The sequence below is a fragment of the Electrophorus electricus genome, chromosome 16 (genome assembly GCF_041902795.1).
Source record: "Electrophorus electricus isolate QZ-2024a chromosome 16, ASM4190279v1, whole genome shotgun sequence".
NCBI classification, from domain to species: Eukaryota; Metazoa; Chordata; class Actinopteri; order Gymnotiformes; family Gymnotidae; genus Electrophorus; species Electrophorus electricus.
Genome location: NC_137512.1, coordinates 17,339,441 through 17,357,428, shown reverse-complemented (window position 1 = coordinate 17,357,428; position 17,988 = coordinate 17,339,441). Strand labels below are relative to the sequence as shown.

The following is a 17,988-nucleotide window of genomic DNA, read 5'->3' as shown; positions in this document are numbered from 1 at the left end:
AACCGCTGAATGATGTTTTCAGATTAATTGATAACATTGCTTATAAATCACTCTTTTCATACATAGTATCGCTCAATGTCTGTAAGACCTCTTGTGTTCAGCGTTCTGTGATGGCTGTTTGTTTCTCAATCTCTGTTTCTTTCTGCCTCTCTGTCTCTGCAGCGTCCTCCAGAGGAACAGAATTAGTTACATCCATGAACAGGCTTTCTCCCTACTCAATAAATTGGGCGAGCTGTACGTTCTGAGCTGCTCACATCTCTTGGCATGTATTTTTGTAAAAAAAAAAAGAAAAAAAAAAGATGTTTTCTGGAGTTTTAGGCTTTGCCAACTTATATCCTGTTTCCTTTAAAAAGGACCAAATCCAGTGGTGCATTTGCTTATCATTTATCCCATTTTTCCAAATTCACTGTGAAATGAGTCTGCTGCTCTTCTTCAGTGTTCATCAGTGGAGCTAATGAAAGTACTTAAAGTCTACAATAAACATTTGTTTTTGCTGCAGAGACTTATCCAGTAACAGAATTGAGACGATTCCACACAATCTTTTCATAAATCTGGGTGACTTGTTGCAGCTGTAAGTCACTCATTTTATGCTGATTTTCTAGCTCTCCTGTCAATAATATGCAACGAATGTACTTGAATACATTTAATCTTGAACTATTCTGAGCTGCTTTCAGCCACTGATGTTTAGTGTCCATGAAGTGTAACTGTGTCAGCTTTGAATATAATCTTGAAGGTCTTGAAAGCATCAGTTCCTACCAATAGTACCTTTATGTCTTCTCACTTCATAGAAATATTTCATACAACCCAATTCTGGACCTGCAAATGGATCATTTTGACCAACTGAATAAATTAAAGTCATTGTGAGTAATTTTTTGTGAACCTACTTCAGCCATAAAATTCTCTGCTGAGTTGATTGAAATTATGAATAGTGCTGTTATTTAGCATTGTGAAAATAAAGAGTTGCACACTGTCTTGAATACTGGGCAGAGAATCACTTTAAGCCTACATGGGTGTCTGTCTTTGTAACTGACAAGCCCAAAGCCCTTTAGTGACAGAAGCAAGACATGCTCTGCTGGAGCTACAGAAACAATGCTGAGCCATGTCACTGAGGAGCTCTGTGGACCATTCCTTTTTCACTTCAGCCTCTCATTGTTGACAACATGAATTTATATGAGACACATGTAAAAAGCCATGGCAGTAATTTGAGTAATGGGATGCTTATAGGTTTTCATAAGCATCCCAATGTTCTTAGCTCTTAGCTAAACTTCACTTGGGCTGTGCTGTCTTCTCTTCTTCTTACAAGAGAGGTGCAGTCTCATTTCAGGTCACACATCAAAGCTTTCTAGAGAAAGCCCCCCCCCCAAAAATAAACATGGCACATTTTGTAGAAGGGAAAAATGCACAGAAGAGTGTAGCATTATAAAGTGCATTTCTAAAATGCTAATGACTGTGGGCTTTTTGGTAGTGTCAAAACAACTATCTGTCTCACAGGAGCATTGAAGGGGTCGAAATTGGGAACATTCACAGACGGATGTTTGAGCCCCTCAAAAACCTTACACACATGTAAGTTTTTTTCTCATCAAAAAGGTTTCATAAACACTGGTATTAGCTTGCCGCTCTCTAAGCAATCTTCATTTCAGTCCAGTTCAGTCCAGTCTTCCCAAGGTTATATGTGACAGAACTGAATTGTAATTTCCAAGAGCAACATTTGAACCATGATGCTTCTGTGCTGACTTCATATTGCATGCTTTTAGGATTACAGTGCAGAATGCAAGTGTGCACTTTATGGTGTAAATACTGATGGGATAAAAACAATGAATAGGTTGTTCCAGGTGCAAAAGAAAATATAGAAGATATATACTATGGAAAATATGATATTATGAAACAATTAGTTTGTCTTTGAATGCCGCCAATGTTTTCTGTTATATAAGAATTTAAGTCTTTCTGTACATATTTACTAAACTCATTGGTATTCTTGTAGAATTCTTGTAGTTCTTGCAGAATTGCTTAGTGGAGGACCTATAAAATGGCACCACTCATCTGGACCTTTTTCATAAAAATATTTCTGCCAGTTCTGCCACCTTGTCTAAGCCAACATTCTGTCATCTCCATTACAAGTACTCAAGGGACATGACAGAATCAGGAACATCATGCAGACAGTTTTCCTCAGCCTGTTTTGGAGACAGAAAGAAAAAAAACCCACTCTGAATAAGAGTTCCTAATATTCAGAATTTCGTTTGAAAATGTAAACTGAAAAATTCAAAAATGAAATTGCCCCTTGAAAACTGTGCTGAAAAAAATGGTTAATATCAGTCAGTAAAATAAATGTGAAGTCAATTTCATCCTCCATCTTGATCCATGTGCTTGTTCTCTCTCTCCCCACTTTGCACCCCAACTTTCTCCCTCTCGCTGCTTCTCTCCCTTCCTCCTCCTGAATGCAGCTACTTTAAGAAGTTCCAGTACTGCGGCTATGCCCCACACGTGCGCAGCTGCAAGCCCAACACAGATGGCATTTCGTCATTCGAGGACCTGCTGGCCAACATTGTGCTGCGTGTCTTTGTCTGGGTCGTCTCTGCCACTACCTGCTTTGGCAACATCTTTGTCATCTGCATGCGCTCGTATATCCGCTCGGAGAACAAGCTCCACGCCATGTGCATCATCTCTTTGTGCTGTAAGAGGGCTTCTCCGTGCCACACAACTTTAATTAATGTTCATGCGACTGCTTTCACCTACTGCATATTGCATTATGCTGGTATTGAACTAACGGTGTTACAGGTGGGATCATGGTGGATTATGTACAGGATCAATTTTTACCTTACAGTAAAAACTTTACAACTAATTAAGGAACTCTGGTTCTGCTTTTTTCTCACACAATGCAGAAGAAGTGTCCCTAATATGCTTAAAAGGATGTACAGTTTTTGCCTCAAACATTTTCCCTAAACATTCACATCTTCTGCTTACTAGAGCTAAAACTGACAAAGTCAACTTGAGAAAACGTGTGTGTTCAGTAAAGTCCTTTGACTTTTCACCATTGGTGTTTGGCCTTGAGCAGAAGTATTTTTATCTTTCTGGTTGCCTTCTGCATGGATCATTTACTCATCATTACTTTACAGAAATGCTTGCAGCAGGCAAATACAGATAAGAATTGTAGCCTTTACATAACCCTAGGCTTGGTATATAACCATAGGGTTGGTTGTGTTCTCTTGGTCCTGAATCAACTGTAAAGAAGAATTTCAAAAAAACATATTTGCGTTCAGAATCAATCATCTTTCCTTTCGTTGCTATTTTTATGCTTTGGGATTTTGGATTGATTATTTTTGATAAACAAGAGTGTCATGGTTTGTTAACATCTTTTTCTGTTGTTTTGACCCCCTCTCTCTGTGCCCCCACCCTTGTGCACAGTGTTGTTATCTGTGAAATGAAAAACTGCTCTTTGATTCTAGCGCTTTGATATTCGATGAATATCAAAGTTCCAACTGTGCCTGAGACTCTATATGCTGAGAAAGAACTGTTGGGGTGGTGATGGTCCAGATCACATTCCAAGATCTTGCTGTAGTTTGTTATTTCTTCTTTAATGTAAACGTCATGCCTCTACAGTAGCAATGGATTTTTTTCATTGATGGTTTAACATCAGCATGTAACATTACTACAGGGCAATCAGTGGAAGACAGCATTCCAAGTAATGCAGTTGGCTTGGTCAGGCAAGGTGTGATGTGGGCCAGAAAAATCAAACATCAGTCCATGTGTTATAAAGAAAGCGCAGTCCTATCATTGAATCAATCAAAAACATTTTATATAATGTTCCACAGGACTGTCCATATCAAAGACACAAGATGAAGTATTGAGGGCTAAGTGCTTTGGAAAAAGGCATAGCCTTGCCATTGAAATTTATAAAGACTTTAAAATATGGAGAGCATGCTATTGTCTGATAGATTATCCAGGATTCATTCTTCTAGTCATGTGGTGGCAGTGTTCAGACACATGTGCTGACCCTCTAGTAACCTCCTGCAGTCTACCTTATGTTAATTCTCACTGCATTTTTGAGGCTATCCTGAGCAGCACAGGCAGCTGTGGTGAGTGGCAGCTCCAAAATGATGCATGACAATGGCTGGCTGTCACCTTGCCAGCTCACGCCTGCTTCCATCAGGGCTTTTAATGAGGTGGCTTACTTGGAACTGATATCAGCATCTTAATGTGTATGACCGGTTTAGAGCTAATTCATGACTTTCCTGAAACTGCCTTCATGATGTGTCAAAGATAGAGATGCAGGGCGTTCAAATTCATTTGAATTAGACCTTAGAAGAGGTCGTTCTGAAAGGTGCATAGTCAGTAAATAACCAAGGTTAGGAAGGTTTAGTTCAAAATATTTTCCATTATGTTCTATTTAGTACCTTATTAAAATGGTAATCAGTAACATGTTGAACTAAAGAACTGTAGAGTCTCTGTAGATTACACAGATTGCTTGGAAGTACTTTTTGGAAGTAATTATGATTCATTTTCCTATAACAATTTATAGAAAAGTATTGAATATTCATTTGATGAACATTCACCTTTTATTTACTTTTATGTCTCTTTTGTTGAGAAGAAGGGCATAGCTTCAACTGTGCTGTGTATCTAACTGCTTTTGAATGCAACAGTACAAATCAGTTGTCTGCATGCTGTCTTACTTCAACTCTTTATATAGTACAAATATAATCAAAATATGCTTTGTCTTTCTCAGCTGACTTGTTAAAGATAAACTAATAAAATAAGTACAGTCATGAGCTGAACCCAGCCTTGCCACTTGTGTCTTGAGCAGGTGCTGATGGCTTAATGGGCGTCTACCTGTTCATGATCGGGGCATATGACCTGAAGTTCCGGGGCGAGTACAACCGCCATGCACAAGCATGGATGGACAGCGTGCCGTGCCAGGTAGTGGGCTCTCTGGCCATGCTGTCCACAGAGGTCTCCGTCCTGCTCCTCACCTACCTCACCTTGGAGAAGTACATCTGCATCGTCTACCCCTTCCGCTACCTGGCACCTGGCCGCCGACGAACTGTCACCATTCTGGTGGCCATCTGGATCCTGGGTTGCATTATTGCCTTCCTGCCGCTGGCATGGAAAGGAGTGTTCAGGAACTTCTATGGGACTAATGGGGTATGCTTCCCCCTGCACTCAGAGCAGCGTGAGTCTGTAGGAGCACAGATCTACTCCATAGTCATCTTTTTGGGTGAGTGTAAGAGCAGGGTTACTAGAACAGCTGCTAGTGTTTCTACGGGCTTAGGGGACTTTTAGTTAGTTTACTGAGATTTGATGATAACTGTTGTATCAACCGTTTGTGTGTTTACTGTACTTTGGCTAGAGAGGCACCTCAGAGATGTTTCCTCATATTATAATATGCATTTCTAAAATCACAAAAGCTCTCGGTGGTGTGCCCTCAATGTATTTGGTGTGATAGTGGTCAAATTTTGATTTTGGAGGAGCATGCAGAAAGACCCCAGAAGCGACCCCTTGACCAAGTGTTTAGTCAGCTCACCAATAACTTTATCTGTTTTGCACTCAAAGGTGTTTGCTGTACTGTGCATTCCAATTACCTGTCTGAATAAATTGCTTTTACAAGATTATTCTTGTAATTCTCTTACCAATTTCAGATATCCATCAAGCTGATTTTGACACACACATTAGTTGTTTGTATTACCATTCAAGCAATGTCTGCTTTTCTCTGTTAGGCCTGAACCTAGTGGCATTCCTCATCATTGTGCTGTCCTATGGAAGCATGTTTTATAACATCCAGAGAACCGGGACACAGACGACCAAGTACAGCAACCACATTAAGAAGGAGTTAACGATAGCCAAGCGCTTCTTCTCCATCGTTATCACAGATTCCCTTTGCTGGATACCCATTTTCATCCTAAAGATCTTGTCACTTATGGAAGTTGAAATTCCAGGTAAGGTCTTTTAGGGTCCTTATATGATCTTTAGGGTTGCTAGATTCTGTGAGGTCAACTGAGATATAGGACAGAAATGGAGGACAGAATTGGGTCCCAATGTGTATGATAGTCTGTGTTTCCTGATAAAACTGAAAATAACTGCAAGAATCATTTTTTGTTACATAGTAACTCTGTTAAAAAGTCATGACTTAATAACAATTTAAATTTTATATCTTCATTCTTTGGTGAAGTGCAATAAGGATACACAAAATGGCTTAGCTGCAAATGTTTGTGTTTTTCTTTCTCTTGATAAATTTGTTTTGAAAGAAAAAAAGAAACAATATATACAATATATAATGTATTTTCTACCCTTTCAATAATGGCTTAGTAAACACTGCTTAAATGAGTCTAGATTTAAAGCCCAACTCCTTCTCAATCCTGCTCAAGCACAGGCTGATGAAGAAAGCTATCTCTCTTCTGCCTGACGTGTCTCTGTGCAGGAACAATCAGCTCGTGGGTGGTCATCTTCATCTTGCCCATAAACAGTGCCCTGAACCCTATCCTCTACACGCTGACCACACGACCCTTCAAGGAGACCCTGCTGCAGGTGTGGTCCAACTACAGGCAGCGCAGAGCCCTGCTCAGCACCCGACCACCCCACATGCCTTCTTGCACCTGGCAGGAAATGTGGCCCCTCAGAGAGAACTTAGCCTCACCTGAGTACCTGTCCCATCGTTCTGAAATGTCCTGCACCTTGGCAACATGCCAGCTTATGCCAGCAGAGGACACGAACGGGACATGAAGCACCGTGGCAAGATCCTGCCGATGACGTCACCTCACGGCAAAGAGCTTGGGCTCATCATTACCACACACATATCTGTTTGTATGTTCATAAATGTATTCATGCATGACCATAATCAGAGTGTAGGGGTAAGAAAAAGAGTGTGTTCAATGCATACAAGTGTGTATGCGCACGTACACAATACAGCACTGAATTTATTTGATAGTTCTCATAAGCCTTTGAATGGGCTGGGTGGGTTTACAATTGATCACAGTTAGACTAATCTCAGAGTTATCACCCCAGATGTTGATTAAAAAATACATCAAATCAAAATGTTTCTTTAATCCATTTTGCTGGATGCTATATTGAGGTACATGCATTTTGTCAGTCATTAATGAATAGTACTCAACTGTTGGCCTGAAAAAACATGCTATTACAATCCTTTGTGTTTCTTTACTTTTTTAAATTCTACATATTGATTTAACAGGATATTTATGATTGCTGCTGCACTTGGCAAAAATCCAAATGAGTTTGAGTATAAATAAAAACAAGGCTTTTTCACAGGTAAACCACCCACATCACAGTTACTAAGAGCACTAACCAAACTCTTTATAGTTGTTAATGTAAAAAAGCAGGGTCTGGGGTTTGTGTCATTAAGGACATGCTATTTCATACTGTGATGCGTGCTTTAGAATTCTCCTTCGTGTAAGCCACTACTCTGTTTAAGAGTTTAGGAAGAGGACATGGCAAGTATTTTTCAGTGCATGATCAAATTCTTTCACAAGGTCTTTCACTGCTGCTTTGTTCATTCATGGATTTGTGACTGATGAGATAACCCCCCCCCCCCCCCCCATAGTTACATTTTATGTTATGTAATTAGGTGATTATCTAATTACTTAGCAGGGGACAGAAAAGTATAAAAAAGAAAAAAGGAAAAAATGTGGATGCCATCTCAGTTACAGATTAAAGAAAAAAGAAATCTTGTTGACCAATTGTGTGTACCTGCAAAATTTTGTGTTTGTACATTTTGTATTTTAATTGCAACAGACCACTGTGACTTTTCAGTATCATGTTGAATATGCTTACATCTCCATGTTTAATAATGTTGTGAATAAGACATCAGACAAATTTTAAAAGCAGTGATTGCTGAATCACAGTAGTAACTAAAATTTCTTTTATGAGTGGAGAGCCTCATTGGGGCAAAATCTTAAAGCTGATTAGCTTTGGTGGTGCAACTTTTTGTTTTGTCTGTGATTGTGGCTGGCTCTTGTATAAGTGTTCTGGTATATTTATTGATAGAAACCATTAGTGCCAGTCCGACAGGGCTCTTCTTTTCATAATTCATGTGATATTTTGAAAACACTCTTTTTAAATATCTTTGATTTTGGAGTTACTTATTTCCAAATGTAAAAATAAATCTATGTCTAGGAAAGGTTCTTAAGAACATGATTTTGGCTTTCTATGTTTCTTGACACTTTAGCTTTTTGCAAGTTTTACTTTAAGAGTTGAGCCATTAAATTGTCTGTCATGATACTATGAAGCTGTATGTCAGGACATATACCACTTGCTTGAAGGCTGTGAGAACAAACCCAGGAGGACACTATAGAGCTTCCTCTCCTGTAGCCTCCTTTTTTGTAGGAAAAAATGCTGGCCACTTAGGCTTATGTATGTGGGTGAAAGGTTCCAATAAAGCCTAAACATTTATGGCTTTTGGCATCTTAAGCTATATCAGTCCAAAACTGCAGCACATTTTTACCATATTTAGGCTCATATATGAAGATAAACAAGATCATTTTAAATCAACATTTATCAACAATGTGACTGTGACTGATGATGCCTAATTATTATTGTGGAAACTGATATTGATGCCCATATTTTTTCCTAGCCTGTTTTGTTGATGTATTGTCTAGATTGAGAAGACTGAGCCTATTTTAGCTCGCTAATGTAGCTTTAAATAATATTCCGAATATAAGCAATAACTAAACATAAAAAACATGCAATAATTACATGATCTATATAATGTAATCTTTATTTATTGTCTTTTTTTCCATTTTACTGTGCAAAGAATCTAATAGCTGTCGACCATCTTCAGGATTCGGAATTATGTCTCCAATAGATGGCAGTAAGGCACTTTCGGGTATTCAGTCCGTGTTAATGTCTTTACAGAAGAAGACATATTTTGGTTCCCAGTGGGTAACTTGCATCTGTTTATTAGGGAAACCTAGCGAAAGCTTGGAGCGAATTTAATAGGGCTTTAAACATTTTTATATAAGGAGTGCATCAGCTAGTTAGCCATACGCTAACCGGCCAATGTTATCGATGTTCCCGTCCACCATATATTCAGTTCAAGGTATGGTCGCAGCGTTTTCTGATTTTTGAATTAGATTCACATGCTAGCTATTTCGCTACCCTGTTAAAATGTCATCCGGCCACTGTGATTGACTGGCTAACTGCAAGAACACAGCTTTATCAACATTATCAATCATAGTTATATTTCATATGTCAATAGATAAATGCCAAGACTTTATTATTTTCTGGTTATGCAGTTACTAACTATAGCTTACCAGAGATATGTGGGCTAAGAGCGCAGGCTTAATGACCTGCTATGACAATGTAGGGCAAAGTTCATACTAATACACGTCAGCCTGATAGTTTGTCTTTGCCTTCGACCAATTGAATTGTTTTTAGCTCAACACTTTATTTGAATTAACACTAGATATTTAACTCGAAAGCCAACGTAATTAAACAATTAGGTAGCTAGATAACGTTTTCTTATTTTATTGCGCATACCGAGATCACAGCCACTACGGGCAAGAGGCAACAGTTAACTTTTACTCAAAACGTATTCCGTTTCTTCTCGTTAATACGTGAATGAATGAGTGAATACATAAATAAGTATATTACAAAACAGTAAACAAATAAATATACATATAGTAATGTATCTACATCATGTATTTGATTGGCTAATATATGAATTTGAAGGGGCTAACATATTCTAAACCCTATTCTTCTGTTTTATAAATCAGATTTAGTGTGCACTTCCATATTCGACTCTATAATAGCTATAAAGTGGTATTAACCATATGCATGTATTCCATCTGTTGGCCAAAGGTACATGAGTTTGGATAAACTGGATAAATGGCCATGCTGTGTATGTTCACGTTGTTCCCACTGAAGTTTCTTTAAAAATGGCCCTGCAAAGCCTTGTTAACCAGTTCCACTATATGTGCCTTGTGGGCTTTTGAAACAGAGAGCTGTTATGTAAGAGACAATGAAATGAGACAGCTGACTTAGGCAATGTTTAAGAAGCACGTTCTGCTGATTGCTGATTCCTAGTAAACACTTTATCTGTGGACCTAAGGATGGACTTGATACTTGGTGTTATATCTTGCTTTAGTCTGAAAATGTGGTGCAGTGATGTTGAATATAAATTAATACAGATTTCTTAATTGTCAGACTTTCTAATTGTACTCTGCCTAATTGTGTTCTACCTAATGGCTGCTTGCTGTTTTACAGCACGGAAGTGCGTACGTGCATTGAAAGCAATTCAGAGGGCGCGTGTAGCTCTGCCGGCGTCCTTTTTTCCATCTTTACTGCACAAAGACCCTAATGGGAGGTGTTGCTCCTCTGCTCCCATTCCCCGAATCACATCCCATTATACCATCTACTCCCGAGACAAGGACCCACGATGGGAAGGTTAGTCTTAGCTGTCTGCTTCTTTGATTACAGTCTTAATTCCTGTCTTTTTGTGGCCCACCTGCAGATCTTCCGGTGTGACGAGACTAGCAAATCACCCCCCCTTTGGTGGTCACACTCTTGTTTATTTGTCTCTAATGTAGTCTCTTTTCCCATCAGAGAATTCAGTGAGAAATATGAGCGTCTTGCATTCCGGCATATTGAATGTTGAAGAGGGCGTTTTATATCATTCCTTCCATGATGCGCTCAAAAAGGAGAGGGCGGGTGGGAGCAGATCTGGATCATATTATCCAGGGAAATGAGATTTTACTTCGCAGAGTCTCCTGTCAGAATTTTAATGAAGTAAATATAATGATAGACTTGGTTTTGGTGACTCATCCTGTGGTGTTTTTCGTACATGGCTGAGACACGTTTTGCATACAGAGATGCACACTTACTGGTCTCATTACTTGGTGGATAATTGGATTTACTGATTAGATGTGACTGTATCTGATTCTGTGTTAGTTGAAGGATCCTGCTCTTTCCAGCAATACTGGACAATATTGCATTATTGCAACAATTAACAACCTATACATTCTGCTGCCCTAATCATATGGCTAAGAGATAAGAAATATCAGAGAAATAGTTGAGATTAAACTCTTCTAAGACCAGTAAGGAAGCATGTTTAATGGGTGTGTAAAGGATGCTGTGACAGATATGACAGCATAGGAATATGTCGGGTCACTCTTAGTAGTGTGGCCAAAGAGGAGCTAAATGGTCAGTGCCTGCAGAACTCAATTGTGCATCTGCCAAAATTCGCAAGTGACCCATAAGTTGACGGAGTCTGTTAAATTCGAGAGCAAAGTTTCATGGGTGGACAAGGTAAAGGTTGGGCCTACCAAAGCATAGGCTGCATTAGTCGTGTCTGTGTGTGTGTGATTTGTGGCTCCTCCTGCTTTCAGGTGTAGATATGCAGCGCTTCGTCGATGAGGCAGACGTCGTAATTGTCGGTGGCGGCCCTGCTGGCCTATCAGCAGCCATCCGATTAAAGCAGCTGGCCAATCGGCATGAGAAGGAGCTGCGGGTGTGTGTGGTGGAGAAGGCATCCCAGATTGGGGCTCACACGCTATCTGGGGCCTGTCTGGAACCAAGTGCTCTGGAGGAGCTCTTCCCAGACTGGAAGGAGAGAGGGGTACAGCACGCAAACACACGTAAACCATCTAATCACCTTCTACAAACCAGTACACTGACATTCTCAACCTGAGCACAAATCTGCCTTTTACTAGTGGGACAGACAACATTGTCTTCTTGGCTAAAATGGACCCACTACTGGCTTCAAATAATGATTGGTTGTTTATTTCATTTACTGAATCACTAATATTTATATTGTGCTACAATGCTCTTGGTGACCCAAGCTCCAAATAATATTGGTATCTTGTGATTACAACAAAATTTTGCTGATCGTACATTGTTCTGGACATCATTCAGGACATTGTTCAGTCATGTCTGGATACTGCCAGTTAGTAATGATACAATTGTTATCATTCGACATATTATGATGCGTCATGACTATTAGAATTGTATAACAATGATTTGAAGTTGAAAGCAAATTGTGAAATAATGGAAAAGTTAAATTTTACTGGAAAACTAAACTTTAAGCAAGGAACGGTGTATTTAAATGATATCTGATACCATTAACAGCTATGCATGAGCCAGTAAGTTGAGTTAACTTTTTCTGTACAGATATATACATATAGCTGGCTCCTTAATTAATTTACAGCTAAAAGAAATAACAGAATGTGTCACTCTGGCACTCTAGCTGTTGCTTGCAGATCTGTGGTTGAAACCTTGGGGAACTGTGGTCACTATCTGTATGAACTGATGAGCTCTCCTATGTACAAGTCAGTGATATTTTTTTTCACTTTCCTGCAGGCCCCACTGAACACACCTGTAATGGAGGACAGATTTGCCATTCTGACAGAAAAATACAGGATCCCTGTTCCGATGCTTCCAGGTGCAGTAATAACACATGCAGACAAACACCGCAACACCATCCAAGAATTACACAACTACACCCACTGGCTCAGATTTAGATGTGTAGTCGTGGATACGATCATCTTTTTAAGGAATCAAACTACCTTACTGTCACTTCTGAAGGGTGTGGGGTTAATCTCTGTTGTACCGGATCGCATGGCCAGGTAACCTGCACTAGCCCTGCACAGCTCTGCTGGGTTTCCTGTCTTCAACTCTTCCTATTGTGCCCTTAGGTCTCCCTATGAATAACCATGGCAACTACATCGTACGGCTGGGTCACCTCGTGCGTTGGCTTGGCGAGCAGGCTGAGGAGCTTGGGGTGGAGCTGTATCCGGGCTATGCAGCCGCGGAGGTCGGGTTTTCTGTTGACCTTTCATAAGTCCTGCCTCCGTACCCCTTGTGAACCATATTGTAATGACCACAGGCAGTCATATATTGCCAGTGGAGAGCTGATGCATTTTGCTTTCTTTTTAATTCTTGATTGAACTGCTGATGAAATGGGGCTGGGCAGATGTGTTGCTTGGCTGCCTCTTCGTTCATTCATGGTAACGCTTTGTTTTGGTAACGTTGCACAGTGATATTCGACAGGCGTAAGCTGTGTGATGGACTGCTGTTGCTCTTTTACAGGTGTTGTTTAATGAGGACGGAAGTGTGAAAGGAATAGCAACGAATGATGTCGGCATTGCAAAAGATGGCTCTCCTAAGGTTGTCATTATTTTCAAAATTTGTTTTAAACCTGTTCTTTGTTTTTGTTTGTTTTCTTCCTTTTTTGGTTGGCTTTGTGTGCAGCATCCAGAACCCTCTCAGTACAATTCTTCTTTCTCTTACCCTGAAATGCCAAAATTCTGGACCACTATACCTTTGCAATGTGTTGCAGTTCTGTTGCTAAGGAGCAATAGTGTATGTCCTGAAGCAATGTCTGAATTGACCACTTTAGTAAAATACTATAGCGGAACACAGGAGGCAGAGAGAGTTAAAGCCCCCCACCCCAAAACTATCCAGAATTTTATTTCATGGTAAGTAGAAGGAAGGGGCTGCAGTGGGAAGGTTTGGACCACATCCATACGAGGCTTCATGCTATGAGTTCCTTCCCGCAGGATGTGTTCGAGAGAGGCATGGAGCTCCATGCGAAGGTCACGCTCTTCGGTGAGGGCTGCCACGGCCATCTAGCCAAGCAGCTCTACAAGCAGTTCAACCTGCGCGAGGGCTGCGAGCCACAGACCTATGCAATCGGCCTCAAAGAGGTACCGTGCCCCCACCTCGCCAACGGGCAGCAGTTTCGAACCTAAAGCTCACACCCTCACACTTTTAATTCCACTCCTCTCAGCATATCTCCCCCATCTTCTATAATCTCAGTTGGCTTCTGGTTAAATTCTCCTCTAATCCCCTGGTCTTTCCCCAGATGTGGGTGATCGATGAGAAGAACTGGCGTCCAGGTCGGGTAGAGCACTCGGTGGGCTGGCCGCTGAAACGGAACACATACGGAGGCTCTTTCCTCTACCACCTCAACGAGGGCGAGCCACTGGTGGCTCTGGGTTTTGTGGTGAGTCTACAGCAGGCGAATTGGAGTGATTCAGGGATTTCAAGGGACTAGCAAATTCCTGTGAACCCTTGATCTCTGCACCGAATGGATTGTCTTTTTCAGGGCTGCTTTGATCTGAATGGGGAATTCTTATTATTGCCTTTCATTTGATATGTCTAAGCACATAAGGAAATGAGTTATGAAAGGCTTTGAATGTGTATGTATTTACATTTAAGCATATTATTTTGAAATATTGATGCTTGATCTTAAAAATAAAAAAGCATTTGTCATTTTGTTGAAAGGAAATATTTGTATTTACTTAACAGGTATAAAGAAGAGTATGTGCAAATTTTTTAAGCAATATAATTTCTCAAATTTAAGAGCATTAAATTGAGGATTTCCACTTGCCCTTAAACTTAAAATTCATACAAAATAAAAGACAGATTGATGACTTGTTTAAATGAATTGCTCAGGCCTTGAATAACATTCATTACATCCTTAGGACAGGGTATATTTGACATTAGAAAAGGAGATTGGATTGTAATTTGGCTTTATACATATATGTCTTTATTAAGTAATTGGACTTGTGAATCTTGTATCTTGTAACACATTACGTACACAGTAATGAATAATGAACTGGAAACTGAAACGTGTGCTGTGATGCAGGTGGGACTCGACTACACTAATCCTTACCTCAGCCCATTCAGAGAGTTCCAGCGATGGAAGCACCACCCATCTATATCCCCCATCCTGGAGGGTGGCAGCAGGATCGCATATGGAGCCAGAGCACTTAATGAGGGAGGTTTCCAGGTAACGAGTCCGCCAGGAAAGGCGATATTTGGCAGCCCCATTCACATTTCAGACAAGGGTTTCCCTGTTTCAGGGACAGGGAATATAAAATGCTTGTGCTATAAAAGCATAGACATAGCAGTATTAGCCACCAGAAATGATCTGAGGGGCCAGGAGCAGGTAACGTTCCTGCATTTACTTACTGTGCCTGCAGTTACTGGCTTTCAAATTTGATATCCCCAGTAGATTGTCCTGTTGCCTCCTGGTGGTCAGAAGCCTCGGCTGAATGCCTCATTGGCTCATCCCAGATATGTGTGTGTCTTTGGTGGGAGTTCAGGGAAGGTTCTCCGTGTTTTAGCATGCTTTACTATGTTCTTCTGCTCTCTACAGTCTGTGCCTAAGCTGACATTCCCAGGCGGTGCTCTCATTGGCTGCAGCCCAGGCTTTATGAACGTTCCCAAAATCAAAGGCACGCACACGGCCATGAAGAGTGGCATGCTGGCTGCAGAGGCCATCTTCAGTAAGCTCACAGATGAGAACCTGCAGTCCGAGACAACAGGTAAGTGAAGCACAGCCCCTCCTTCTTGCAAAGACCTATGAGCACTGAGGTCATCTACTAAGGACAAAGGGGTTGGATGGAATGTGTTTTTGCTCTCCTGTCAGGTCTGCATGTTCCAGAGTATGAACAAAACCTGAAGAAATCTTGGATCTGGAAAGAGCTACATGCTGTGAGGAACATTCGCCCATCGTTTCATAGCTACTTGGGTCTGTATGGAGGGATGCTATACACTGGAGTTTTCTACTGGATCCTGCGGGGCAAGGAGCCATGGACCCTTAAGCACTGCGGTGAGGGAAACAATCAAGCTTCAGCCTCTCTGATCTCAGCTAATTGGACAGCATTGCTAGAAGTGTTGATCACCGCTGATAATCAGTCAGATAAGCTCTTTACTACACATAGGACAAAAACAGGATTTGCACGGGAAATTGATTGTCGGGTTTATTTTACCGTTAAGTAGAGCTGGCACCTTTCGATATCGCGTATCGGAATCAGGAAAATTCCAGCAAAAACGCTGGGTTGGATATCGGTGGACGAAACTAAGGTCACGTTATAACAGCAGGGCTAGTCTGAGCACAGTTCACACACCGCTGAGTTTAACCGTAGCATTTTCTTACCATTAACAATGAAAAACTATGTTCAAGTGCAAATATCTGACCAGTGGTGATTTGTTGATTAATAAAAAAAACCAAATCAACCCAGAACCCATAGCGCTTCCAGCTTGACCGTTAAGTAAAGGACACCCTGGGTCGTGGAAAGGAGAGTGAGAAGCAGAAACCTGACAGAAACGGCGCCAGAAAGGAGAAATAATAATCAAACTAATGAAGTACTTGCCTTTAAAGTCACAAAGTTAAACACTTTGTGGTTTTACTATATTCAAACCACACGGAAAAACCCCAGAAAAACAGCCGTTTTCCATTAGCCTGCTGAGCTTTCAGGTAGATCATATATTTTGAATAAAAAGATGGAGATTACGATAACTTTAACTGTCTGTAGATTTGTTGGCTAGAAAGAATAACCATCTTGCAAACAATATCCGATAACACGGCTTTTGGTTTGAGCAGTGCTTGAGTGAAGTAAGAGTTTAAGTTGGTGGTAGTCTGTCTGCTTGCTTAGTACCAGGTGTGAATTTGGTGTGTAGCGGGTAGAACAGCAATTTACCGCTGAAATGCACAATAACAGTTATAAAGTTCTAGTTAAGTTGATATGGATTTACAGTTGCATTTATTAATAAGGAAAAATGCAAACGAACTATAGTGTGAATTTCAGGGGTGTATTGAGCAGTGTGGGCATAGGGTGAGTACAGTAAAGCTGAGAACCAAGCATATGATGACCAAGGCAGTAAATATTTCACCAAGAGAGAAACTGACTTTCAGGCAGTGGAAGAAAAATATGCTTTAGTCTTAACAGCTTTTTTGTTTTTAATAATATATATTTTGACATATTCCTGCATGACATCTGTAGCATATATAATAGCATATATAATACATCTCACACAAAACAATTCCCCCAAACAACTAACCTTCAGCCCCACAGTGGTTTTTCATTTAAAATAAATGGAAATTAAAAAAATTGGATCAGTATTGATATTGGGCAACATTCAAATGCAAGATATTGGTATTGGATTGGTACCAAAAAAGCTGTTACAAGATTTAACTTGTTACTGTTTAACTGAATAAATGGACATCCTAGTGATGGCATTTTTATTTATTTCTATTTATATTTTTGGTAAATATATTTTATAGGTTTGGACTCAGCCCAGTTGAAGCCTGCAAAGCAATGCACACCCATCGAGTACCCAAAGCCCGATGGGAAGATCAGCTTTGACCTGCTGTCGTCAGTGGCCCTGAGCGGCACCAATCACGAGCACGACCAGCCCGCTCACCTTACATTGAAGGACGACGGTGTTCCCGTCGCATGCAATCTCGCCACGTACGATGGCCCGGAGCAGCGATTCTGTCCCGCGGGTACACAAACCCACCATTCATTACACATCTGACTTAACTGTCCTTTTAAGATACAACATCTCATTGAACTTGCTTTGTGTTGCTTATTTTTTTTAGTCCAGTGTTTTTTCCCTCCTTTGCAGGTGTGTACGAGTTTATTCCTCTGGAGTCAGGTGAGGGTATGAGATTGCAGATCAACGCACAGAACTGTGTGCACTGTAAAACTTGTGACATCAAAGACCCCAGCCAGAACATCAACTGGGTTGTCCCTGAGGGTAGTGGAGGACCAGCCTACAATGGCATGTGATTAGAATGGAGACAAATCACTCACTAAGCCTCCTAAACTGTTTGTGGCAGAGAGACAGCATGCATCTGTTTGTTTCCAGAAGGAAATTAAGTATTTAACCAAGGTGCCTACAGAACGGAACAAATCCATATCTACTGATGTGGGCAATCTTAATCTCAATACCATCACTTTGGCATTGTTCATTTATAATGAATGAAACTAGAAACTTTTATATAAAAGGTTAATGTGTGACCAAGGTAGCTGTTTGAAACGGCTGAAAAGAAAAGCAGTTTTGTAGTTGACTATGTGAACATTTACAACTAGTTGGCAATGCTATTATGTTAGCTGTGAAAGGTACTAGCCTGCAAGCTAACAGCAATAGCTCATTAAACTGGGGTTTGAGATGTACATGTTATTTAGATACTGTAACTGGTACAATAAAATCTGAGTTTGGGAAAATGAATTTATTTTCTCAGAAGAAAAAAAAAGA

At 40.4% G+C, this 17,988-nt stretch overlaps 2 protein-coding genes across 11 annotated transcripts in view; both read left to right on the top strand.

Moving 5' to 3' along the window:
• Positions 1-8,187, top strand: part of rxfp1 (relaxin family peptide receptor 1) — a 34,409-nt gene extending 26,222 nt beyond the window's left edge. For 5 of the 9 annotated variants that reach the window (XM_081699388.1, XM_081699385.1, XM_035532284.2 and 2 more), the window contains 8 exons: positions 163-234; positions 500-571; positions 789-860; positions 1,492-1,563; positions 2,442-2,671; positions 4,799-5,209; positions 5,709-5,927; positions 6,410-8,187. In XM_081699388.1, coding sequence (XP_081555514.1) covers positions 163-234; positions 500-571; positions 789-860; positions 1,492-1,563; positions 2,442-2,671; positions 4,799-5,209; positions 5,709-5,927; positions 6,410-6,711 — 1,450 coding nt within the window. In that variant the 3' untranslated portion in view covers positions 6,712-8,187. The remainder of the gene's footprint in view (positions 1-162; positions 235-499; positions 572-788; positions 861-1,491; positions 1,564-2,441; positions 2,672-4,798; positions 5,210-5,708; positions 5,928-6,409) is intronic. The other 4 variants (XM_081699389.1, XM_081699387.1, XM_081699386.1 and 1 more) reach the window with 3 other exon arrangements.
• A 673-nt stretch (positions 8,188-8,860) lies between these two features.
• Positions 8,861-17,961, top strand: etfdh (electron transfer flavoprotein dehydrogenase). 2 transcript variants are annotated; one of them, XM_026999360.3, is made up of 13 exons: positions 8,861-9,040; positions 10,207-10,386; positions 11,328-11,557; positions 12,298-12,379; positions 12,633-12,751; positions 13,027-13,104; positions 13,497-13,643; positions 13,802-13,942; positions 14,588-14,731; positions 15,101-15,269; positions 15,374-15,556; positions 17,012-17,233; positions 17,356-17,961. In XM_026999360.3, the coding sequence occupies exons 1-13, from the start codon at positions 9,001-9,003 to the stop codon at positions 17,517-17,519; spliced, it is 1,899 nt and encodes a 632-aa protein (XP_026855161.2). In that variant the 5' UTR covers positions 8,861-9,000; the 3' UTR covers positions 17,520-17,961. The 2 variants fall into 2 exon arrangements, with proteins under 2 accessions (XP_026855161.2, XP_026855162.2); XM_026999361.3 differs by having other exon boundaries at positions 11,328-11,576.
• Positions 17,962-17,988: the final 27 nt, after the last annotated feature.

Bases quoted from the DNA above. Each gene is read 5' to 3' on its own strand.
- etfdh (XM_026999360.3), top strand. From the start codon at position 9,001: ATGTTATCGATGTTCCCGTCCACCATATATTCAGTTCAAG. The intron at 12,752-13,026 runs GTCGGGTTTTCT...GCTCTTTTACAG, and splicing joins CGGGCTATGCAGCCGCGGAG to GTGTTGTTTAATGAGGACGG. The intron at 17,234-17,355 runs GTACACAAACCC...CCTCCTTTGCAG, and splicing joins GCAGCGATTCTGTCCCGCGG to GTGTGTACGAGTTTATTCCT.